The following is an 11900-nucleotide window of genomic DNA, read 5'->3' as shown; positions in this document are numbered from 1 at the left end:
CATGATCATGATCATGATCATGATCATGATCATGATCATGGGTGATGTTGGTGTTAATAATTTGTATTTATATACATGTTGTTAGATTTAGATACTTTGCATGTTGTGTTCTTCTTGCTTTTTATTTTAGAACATGTTTTTAAGCAACTTCTCTTGAAGCATTGTTTTCTGTTTATTTGCAGGGCCGGGTGAAACTCATGCGTTTACTCTTTTAGTTTATTGGCTGATGTATTTTCTGTTCCCGTGCCCAATATCTTATTACTAACTAAGTGCAGCGCTGCGCGATCATGCTTGTTAAATGCGCGAAAACAATCATCAATTATTTATTTCTGTGAGCGTATGCGGTGTATGAACTTGCATTGTATGGTAATGCCTCTTCAAGAGCAAACTATAATCCCAAACTGAGTTATTTATGGACAGCGTCTTTTGAGTATTTGAATGTTAATGTCTTCAACCGAACTACTCGCCAGTCATACTAAAAAACAAAACAAAACAATGCTTTTTGGTAATGAGAACAGAAAAGAAAACGAACAGTTCAGAACGAACAATTAAATAACCAAACACAAGCATTATAAATTAAATTCATATCATGTACAGGAATGATGATGAATGCAAGCCACGTGTCTGATTTTCTATTCTGACAATTGTATGAACTTTTAGTCACTTCGATAAAGACTTATCTAACTAAACTCTGTACGAACGCAGCAGTCGCGGGTTCTGGCGACAGAAAGAACAATGTCAATTGACAGTTCAACATCATAAACAGATTAGTCAATGTTTTTAAGTGTACTGGACAGAGGTCCTGCGTCATTGCGTCGTTTCCTAATCCTGCCAATACATTTTTTTAATTGTTCACGGAATCACAAAAATATCTCACGACACAAAGTATGAGTAAATATGTGAACATTTCACAAAATAAGCACACAAAGACGCAAACCGCAGGTGAGTGTTTTGCCAAGATCATACATTAATTTTTGCATGATACTGAGCTGTGATTGATCCTCAACTAATAAACTGATTTTCTCCATTTCAGAACCAACAACCAAACCACAACCCACACCAAAACCAACAACCACAACAAAACCAACAATAAAACCAAATACCACACCCAAACCCACAACAAAACCAACAACCACACACAAGCCCACACATAAAGCCACCCAAAAAGCAACAACCACGCCCAAACCCACACCCAAACCAACAACCACACCAAAGCCCACACCCAAACCAACAACCACACACAAGCCCACACCCAAACCAACAACCACACACAAGCCCACACCCAAACCAACAACCACACACAAGCCCACACCCAAACCAACAACCACACACAAGCCCACACCCAAACCAACAACCACACACAAACCTGCACCTAAAGCAACAACCACACACAAACCCACAACTAAAGCAACAACCACACACAAACCCACAACTAAAGCAACAACCACACACAAACCCACAACTAAAGCAACAACCACACACAAACCCACAACTAAAGCAACAACCACACACAAACCCACAACTAAAGCAACAACCACACACAAATCCACACCTAAACCTACAACCACACACAAGCCCACACCCAAACCAACAACCACACACAAGCCCACACATAAAGCCACCCAAAAAGCAACAACCACGCCCAAGCCCACACCAAAACCAACAACCACACACAAGCCCACACATAAAGCCACCCAAAAAGCAACAACCACGCCCAAGCCCACACCAAAACCAACAACCACACACAAGCCCACACATAAAGCCACACAAAAAGCAACAACCACGCACAAACCCACACCAAAACCAACAACCACACACAAGCCCACACATAAAGCCACCCAAAAAGCAACAACCACGCCCAAGCCCACACCAAAACCAACAACCACACACAAGCCCACACATAAAGCCACCCAAAAAGCAACAACCACGCCCAAGCCCACACCAAAACCAACAACCACACACAAGCCCACACATAAAGCCACCCAAAAAGCAACCACCACGCACAAACCCACACCAAAACCAACAACCACACACAAGCCCACACATAAAGCCACCCAAAAAGCAACAACCACGCCCAAGCCCACACCAAAACCAACAACCACACACAAGCCCACACATAAAGCCACCCAAAAAGCAACAACCACGCCCAAGCCCACACCCAAACCAACAACCACACACAAGCCCACACATAAAGCCACCCACAAAGCAACAACCACGCACAAACCCACACCAAAACCAACAACCACACACAAGCCCACACATAAAGCCACCCAAAAAGCAACAACCACGCACAAACCCACACCAAAACCAACAACCACACACAAGCCCACACATAAAGCCACCCAAAAAGCAACAACCACGCCCAAGCCCACACCAAAACCAACAACCACACACAAGCCCACACATAAAGCCACCCAAAAAGCAACAACCACGCCCAAGCCCACACCAAAACCAACAACCACACACAAGCCCACACATAAAGCCACACAAAAAGCAACAACCACGCACAAACCCACACCAAAACCAACAACCACACACAAGCCCACACATAAAGCCACCCAAAAAGCAACAACCACGCCCAAGCCCACACCAAAACCAACAACCACACACAAGCCCACACATAAAGCCACCCAAAAAGCAACAACCACGCCCAAGCCCACACCAAAACCAACAACCACACACAAGCCCACACATAAAGCCACCCACAAAGCAACAACCACACACAAACCCACAACTAAAGCAACAACCACACACAAACCCACACATAAAGCCACCCAAAAAGCAACAACCACGCCCAAGCCCACACCAAAACCAACAACCACACACAAGCCCACACATAAAGCCACCCAAAAAGCAACAACCACGCCCAAGCCCACACCAAAACCAACAACCACACACAAGCCCACACATAAAGCCACCCAAAAAGCAACAACCACACACAAACCCACAACTAAACCAACAACGACCCCCAAGCCTACACACAAGGCCACACCAAAACCAACAACCACACTCAAGTCTACACACAAGGCCTCGCCCAAACCAACAACCACACCCAAGTCTACACATAAGGTCACACAGAAACCAACTAACGAACCCAAGAAGATCACCTCGTACACAACACAGCACGACGCCACAACCAACAGAGCAACTGACGGTCACGCGACACATACCAAGATAGGTATTAAAGTCAAATTAAAGCATCTTGACGCACTACTAACTTAGATAGACTTGCCGAAACCATTCCATGACTTCATGCTCCAGTAGCTTACTGTTCAGTTGCTTAGATTGTTTTTGTGTTAACTATTGTTTCTTAATTGTCTGGAGAACCCAGGGGGTAATAAAGATGATGATGATGATGATGATGATGATGATGATGATGATGATGATGATGATGATGATGATGATGATGATGATGATGATGATGATGATCATGATGATGATGATGATGATGATGATGATCATGATGATGACGGTGATGATGATGATGATCATGATGATCATGATCATGATCATGATCATGATAATGGGTGATGTTGGTGTTAATAATTTGTATTTATATACATGTTGTTAGATTTAGATACTTTGCATGTTGTGTTCTTCTTGCTTTTTATTTTAGAACATGTTTTTAAGCAACTTCTCTTGAAGCATTGTTTTCTGTTTATTTGCAGGGCCGGGTGAAACTCATGCGTTTACTCTTTTAGTTTATTGGCTGATGTATTTTCTGTTCCCGTGCCCAATATCTTATTACTAACTAAGTGCAGCGCTGCGCGATCATGCTTGTTAAATGCGCGAAAACAATCATCAATTATTTATTTCTGTGAGCGTATGCGGTGTATGAACTTGCATTGTATGGTAATGCCTCTTCAAGAGCAAACTATAATCCCAAACTGAGTTATTTATGGACAGCGTCTTTTGAGTATTTGAATGTTAATGTCTTCAACCGAACTACTCGCCAGTCATACTTAAAAACAAAACAAAACATGCAATGCTTTTCGGTAATGAGAACAGAAAAGAAAACGAACTCTCTTTCTTTCTTTCTTTCTTTCTTTATTTGGTGTTTAACGACATTTTCAACCACGAAGGTTATATCGCGACGGAAAACGAACAGTTCAGAACAAACAATTAAATAACCAAACACAAGCATTATAAATTAAATTCATATCATGTACAGGAATGATGATGAATGCAAGCCACGTGTCTGATTTTCTATTCTGACAATTGTATGAACTTTTAGTCACTTCGATAAAGACTTATCTAACTAAACTCTGTACGAACGCAGCAGTCGCGGGTTCTGGCGACAGAAAGAACAATGTCAATTGACAGTTCAACATCATAAACAGATTAGTCAATGTTTTTAAGTGTACTGGACAGAGGTCCTGCGTCATTGCGTCGTTTCCTAATCCTGCCAATAAATTTTTTTAATTGTTCACGGAATCACAAAAATATCTCACTACACAAAGTATGAGTAAATATGTGAACATTTCACAAAATAAGCACACAAAGACGCAAACCGCAGGTGAGTGTTTTACCAAGATCATACATTAATTTTTGCATGATACTGAGCTGTGATTGATCCTCAACTAATAAACTGATTTTCTCCATTTCAGAACCAACAACCAAACCACAACCCACACCAAAACCAACCACACACAAGCCCACACCAAAACCAACCACACACAAGCCCACACACAAGCCCACACCTAGACCAACAACCACACACAAGCCCACACCAAAACCAACCACACACAAGCCCACACCAAAACCAACCACACACAAGCCCACACCCAAACCAAAACCACACACAAGCCCACACCAAAACCAACCACACACAAGCCCACACCCAAACCAACCACACACAAGCCCACACCCAAACCAACAACCACACACAAGCCCACACCCAAACCAACCACACACAAGCCCACACCCAAACCAACCACACACAAGCCCACACCCAAACCAACCACACACAAACCCACAACTAAAGCAACAACCACACAAGCCCACACCAAAACCAACCACACACAAGCCCACACCAAAACCAACCACACACAAGCCCACACCAAAACCAACCACACACAAGCCCACACCAAAACCAACCACACACAAGCCCACACCCAAACCAACCACACACAAGCCCACACCAAAACCAACAACCACACACAAGCCCACACCCAAACCAACCACACACAAGCCCACACCAAAACCAACAACCACACACAAGCCAACACCCAAACCAACCACACACAAGCCCACACCAAAACCAACCACACACAAGCCCACACCAAAACCAACCACACACAAGCCCACACCAAAACCAACCACACACAAGCCCACACCAAAACCAACCACACACAAGCCCACACCAAAACCAACCACACACAAGCCCACACCAAAACCAACCACACACAAGCCCACACCCAAACCAACCACACACAAGCCCACACCAAAACCAACCACACACAAGCCCACACCAAAACCAACCACACACAAGCCCACGCCCAAACCAACAACCACACACAAGCCCACACCCAAACCAACCACACACAAGCCCACACCCAAACCAACCACACACAAGCCCACACCAAAACCAACCACACACAAGCCCACACCAAAACCAACCACACACAAACCCACAACTAAAGCAACAACCACACACAAACCCACACCAAAACCAACCACACACAAGCCCACACCAAAACCAACCACACACAAGCCCACGCCAAAACCAACCACAACTAAACCAACAACGACACCCAAGCCTACACACAAGGCCACACCAAAACCAACAACCACACTCAAGTCTACACACAAGGCCTCGCCCAAACCAACAACCACACCCAAGTCTACACATAAGGTCACACAGAAACCAACTAACGAACCCAAGAAGATCACCTCGTACACAACACAGCACGACGCCACAACCAACAGAGCAACTGACGGTCACGCGACACATACCAAGATAGGTATTAAGTAGAGGTTACATGCCGAGTCTCAGTGATTATCAAAAATAATGGTCGAAGTTAGCGGATCATGAAAAATGCGAGCTTTAGCGAGCTTTTTCATGACCGCGAACTGAGACCATTATTTTTTATAATCACTGAGACGAGGTGTGTAACCTCTTTATTCCTCCTTTCTTCAGTTATTCAAAGAAAAGAGGAGTTTTTTTGCGAAAGTTTGATCGAATCCTATTCACTCAACCAGTCAACCTGCGCAGGCGATCGATTAATGCGCGGTTGTATAGTTCCGTGCAAATCATTCCATTCTGTTAACACTTCTTGTCAGTTTTACTATTTTGGACTAAAATCAAGTACACAGATATGCTGTTATTCTGCTGTGGCGGCAAAGGCAGATATTGTGTGTTCTGTATATGTTTTGGTATCGGTTAGGATAATGTTCTTTCGTCAAATGGGACTAGCAGACGAACTTTTGCACCCGTGTTCCAACGTTAAAAACTGTATGAAGTTAAGTTTTCTGGGGAAAATAGTGTATGAAACCGCTTTATGTTGTTTAAATTGATGAGATGTGTGCATTTGGTTGCGTGTGATCTGTTTATTAAATGAAATATTGTTGAAAACTGACCGTCGGATTGCAGTCTGTTGTCGAAGAAACTGAGTGAAAAGAAGGGGAACTACTCTTGTCGCTAGACAAAGTATGAGTTACTTGCTTTGGGAAATTGCTTGTGATGAACGTCTGATCTAGATTCAGAAAACAACCGAACTCATGGATTTTATATGGAGATTCAAGTGTTCAGGCCTGTAGTTGTTAATTTAAATGCGGTATGTTTGTATTGTTTGCTCCAGAGATGTATACTTCGTACATTAGAGCGTTCGGAACTTTTCAGTCGCAAAAAGTAGTACCGAAACAGAACAGCTTCTCAACCCATTGCACTATCGAGGATTCAGGCTGTTGCTGGGTCGTTATTTGTTTGGTTGCTGGGTCATTATCGAAAAATAACTACCCCTACAAGTTTACAGAGGTAAAGAAGCAGAGGGGGGAATAAAGTCAAATTAAAGCATCTTGACGCACTATTAACTTAGATAGACTTGCCGAAACCATTCCATCACTTCATGCTCCAGTAGCTTACTGTTCAGTTGCTTAGATTGTTTCTGGAGAACCCAGGGGGTAATAATGATGATGATGATGATGATGATGATGATGATCATGATCATGATGATCATGATGATCATGATGATGATCATGATGATGATGATGATGATGATAATGTTGTTGGTGATGATGATGGTGATGATGATGATGATGATGATGGTGATCATGATGATCATGATGATGATGATGATGATGATGATGATGATGATGATGATGATGATGAAGATGATGAAGATGATGATCATCATCACGATCATGATCATGATCATGATCATGATAATGGGTGATGTTGGTGTTAATAATTTGTATTTATATACATGTTGTTAGATTTAGATACTTTGCATGTTGTGTTCTTCTTGCTTTTTATTTTAGAACATGTTTTTAAGCAACTTCTCTTGAAGCATTGTTTTCTGTTTATTTGCAGGGCCGGGTGAAACTCATGCGTTTACTCTTTTAGTTTATTGGCTGATGTATTTTCTGTTCCCGTGCCCAATATCTTATTACTAACTAAGTGCAGCGCTGCGCGATCATGCTTGTTAAATGCGCGAAAACAATCATCAATTATTTATTTCTGTGAGCGTATGCGGTGTATGAACTTGCATTGTATGGTAATGCCTCTTCAAGAGCAAACTATAATCCCAAACTGAGTTATTTATGGACAGCGTCTTTTGAGTATTTGAATGTTAATGTCTTCAACCGAACTACTCGCCAGTCATACTAAAAAACAAAACAAAACAATGCTTTTTGGTAATGAGAACAGAAAAGAAAACGAACTTTCTTTCTTTCTTTCTTTCTTTATTTGGTGTTTAACGTCGTTTTCAACCACGAAGGTTATATCGCGACGGAAAACGAACAGTTCAGAACAAACAATTAAATAACCAAACACAAGCATTAAAAATTAAATTCATATCCGTTACAGGAATGATGATGAATGCAAGCCACGTGTCTGATTTTCTATTCTGACAATTGTATGAACTTTTAGTCACTTCGATAAAGACTTATCTAACTAAACTCTGTACGAACGCAGCAGTCGCGGGTTCTGGTGACAGAAAGAACAATGTCAATTGACGGTTCAACATCATAAACAGATTAGTCAATGTTTTTAAATGTACTGGACAAAGGTCCTGCGTCATTGCGTCGTTTCCTAATCCTGCCAATAAATTTTTTTAATTGTTCACGGAATCACAAAAATATCTCACTACACAAAGTATGAGTAAATATGTGAACATTTCACAAAATAAGCACACAAAGACGCAAACCGCAGGTGAGTGTTTTGCCAAGATCATACATTAATTTTTGCATGATACTGAGCTGTGATTGATCCTCAACTAATAAACTGATTTTCTCCATTTCAGAACCAACAACCAAACCACAACCCACAACAAAACCAACAACAAAACCCACACCAAAACCAACAACCACAACAAAACCAACAACAAAACCAACAACCACAACAAAACCAAATATCACACACAAGCCCACACATAAAGCCACCCAAAAAGCAACAAACACACACAAACCCACAACTAAAGCAACAACCACACACAAACCTGCACCTAAAGCAACAACCACACACAAACCCACAACTAAAGCAACAACCACACACAAACCTGCACCTAAAGCAACAGCCACACCCAAGCCCACACCTAGACCAACAACCACACACAAACCCACAACTAAAGCAACAACCACACACAGACCCACAACTAAAGCAACAACCACACACAGACCCACAACTAAAGCAACAACCACACACAGACCCACACCCAAACCAACCACACCCAAACCAACAACCACACACAAGCCCACACCCAAACCAACCACACCCAAACCAACAACCACACACAAGCCCACACCCAAACCAACCACACACAAACCCACACCAAGACCAACAACCACACACAAGCCCACACCCAAACCAACAACCACACACAAGCCCACACCAAGACCAACAACCACACACAAACCCACACACAAATCCACACCTAAACCTACAACCACACACACACACAAACCCACACCAAGACCAACAACCACACACAAACCCACACACAAACCAACACACACACACACAAACCCACACCAAAACCAACAACCACACACACGCCCACACCAAAACCAACAACCACGGCAAAACTAACAACCACGCCCAGGCCCACACCAAAACCAACAACCACACACAAGCCTACACCAAAACCAACAACCACGCCTAAACTAACAGCAACACCCAAGCCCACACCAAAACCAACAACCACACACAAGCCTACACCAAAACCAACAACCACACACAAGCCCACACCAAGACCAACAACCACACCAAAGCCCACACCCAAACCAACAACTACAAAAAGACCAACAACCACACACAAGCCCACACCAAAACCAACAACAACACCAAATCCCACACCAAAACCAACAACCACACACAAGCCCACACCAAACCCAACAACCACAAAAAGACCAACAACCACACAGAAGCCCACACCAAAACCAACAACCACAAACAGACCAACAACCACACACAAGCCCACACCAAAGCCAACAACCACACCCAAGCCAAAACCAACAACAACACCAAAGCCCACACCAAAACCAACAACTACACCCAGGCCCACACCTAGACCAACAACCACACACAAACCCACACCAACAACCACACGCAAGCCCACACCAAAACCAACAACCACACCAAAGCCCACACCAAAACCAACAACTACACCCAAGCCCACACCCAAACCAACATCCACACCCAAGCCCACACCCAAACCAACAACCACACCTAAGCCCACACCCAAACCAACAACCACACACAGACCCACAACTAAAGCAACAACCACACACAAGCCCACACCAAAGCCAACAACCACACCCAAGCCAAAACCAACAACAACACCAAAGCCCACACCAAAACCAACAACCACAACAACAACAAAAAATACACCCAAGCCCACACCAAAACCAACAACCACACCAAAGCCCACAACAAAACCAACAACCACAACAACAAAAACAATCACACCCAAACCCACACCAAAACCAACAACCACACACAAATCCACACCTAAACCTACAACCACACCAAAACCAACAATCACACCCAAGCCAACACCAAAACCAACAACCACACACAAGCCAACACCAAAACAAACAACCACACCCAAACCGACACTTAAACCAACAACGAACACTGTCATCCCGACAACAAAAACACTTCCTCAACAGATAACAAAGGTATCGCCGTCAGTGGCAACAAAGACAACAACACTGGCTTCAAACAAACCAACACTAGCAACAAAAACACCACCTCCCCAGGCCACTAAAACATCACCTCCTCAGGCAACAAAAACAGCAGCACCGGAATCTACCCTGACTCCAAAACCTTCACCAACCAAAACACCAGCACCAACACCACAGGCAACAAAAACACCCATTCCTGTACCGACCTCCTCGCCTCCTGTCGGTACCACTCCAACTCCGCACACGTCGAAGACGACGCAGAATCCAGTGAGTGATCCCCAGGCTAGCAAGGACCAGGCCAAGGAAACGTACATCATCGTGGGCTGTGTGCTGGGCTTTTTCGTCGTGGCTCTTCTCCTGGGTGTGGCGTACGCCTGGCGACGATCGAAATTCTCCCACCGCACTGTCCTCAACGATGACGTCAATATGGAACCACTCAAGTTAGACGGCCCTTTACCCTGACATCAAACTTTTTTTGTATCATAAATATATATTTTTTATATATATATTTTTTTGTGTTTTTTTTTTTGGGGGGGGGGGTGGCAAATGTTTCAAGTTTTTATTGACAACCTGGTTAGTTGAATGTTTATATGCTTGAACTTTAACTTATTTATGTCTTTCAAAGCTTACAAGGTTTCTTTGGAAGCTCAGACGCTTGTGTTGGCGTTAGGAATTTTTGGTCAAGTTTTCAAATGTTTCAAGTGTGATCGGGAGGTCGTGGTTTCGAACCCCGGCCGGGTCATACCTAAGACTTTAAAATTGGCAATCTAGTGGCTGCTCAGCCTGGCGTCTGGCATTATGGGGTTAGTGCTGGGACTGGTTGGTCCGGTGTCAGAATAATGTGACTGGGTGAGACATGAAGCATGTGCTGCGACTTCTGTCTTGTGTGTGGCGCACGTTATATGTCAAAGCAGCACCGCCCTGATATGGCCGTTCGTGGTCGGCTGGGCGTTAAGCAAACAAACAAACAAACAAACAAACAAGGTGTCTTTGGAAGCTCAGACGCTTGTGTTGGCGTTAGGACTTTTTGTCAAGTTTTCAAATGTTTCAAGTTTTTATTGACACGGCTTAGTTGAATTTGTACATGCTTGAACGTTGAAATATTTATGTATTTCAAAGCTTACAAGGGTTTTTTGGAAGCTCAGACGCTTGTGTTGAACGCTTAGACGGGTTTGTTCTTTGACAAAGATGTTGTTGAAGTTTAGCGTATCTTTTTTGACCATCAACATGCTTAGCAGAGATCAAAGTCAACAGATTTTTCTGTTGTTTGAAAAAAAATCAATACGCTTTTAATGAGCATTAACAAAATACTTTTATTGAGCATGTTCATGCTTTTTTGATTATTTTCAGGAAGGCTTTTATGGAAAGTGAACATGCTTTTAGTGAACATAAACATGATCTTCTAAGACGTTAACGGGTTTTGATTGAACGTTCAGAGGATTTAAATATATATGAACGTTGACACACATTTATGCAGATGTACAGGCTTTATAATTGAACGTTGCAACGGTTGTACAGAATATTGAACGGTTTTTTATTTTTTACGTTAAGAAACA

The 11900-nt window shown here is 43.0% G+C and overlaps 1 protein-coding gene across 1 annotated transcript; it reads left to right on the top strand.

Moving 5' to 3' along the window:
* The first annotated feature begins 1 nt into the window (after position 1).
* On the top strand, positions 2–9728 carry LOC138956533 (adhesive plaque matrix protein-like). The gene is made up of 5 exons (XM_070327893.1): positions 2–41; positions 1034–1377; positions 1576–3178; positions 5643–5970; positions 9329–9728. Exons 1-5 carry the CDS (start codon positions 2–4, stop codon positions 9726–9728), a joined length of 2715 nt encoding a protein of 904 aa, XP_070183994.1.
* Positions 9729–11900: the final 2172 nt, after the last annotated feature.

The sequence above is a fragment of the Littorina saxatilis genome, linkage group LG1 (assembly GCF_037325665.1).
Source record: "Littorina saxatilis isolate snail1 linkage group LG1, US_GU_Lsax_2.0, whole genome shotgun sequence".
In the NCBI taxonomy this organism is placed as follows: Eukaryota; Metazoa; Mollusca; class Gastropoda; order Littorinimorpha; family Littorinidae; genus Littorina; species Littorina saxatilis.
The sequence above is the reverse complement of the archived record's forward strand: the minus strand, read 5'-3'. Positions and strand labels throughout refer to the sequence as shown.

Coding starts and splice junctions, on each gene's coding strand:
- LOC138956533 (XM_070327893.1), top strand. CDS start 2: ATGATCATGATCATGATCATGATCATGATCATGATCATGG. Junction 42..1,033: donor GATCATGATCATGATCATGG/GTGATGTTGGTG, acceptor TCTCCATTTCAG/AACCAACAACCAAACCACAA. Junction 1,378..1,575: donor CACACAAACCTGCACCTAAA/GCAACAACCACA, acceptor ACCACACACAAG/CCCACACCCAAACCAACAAC.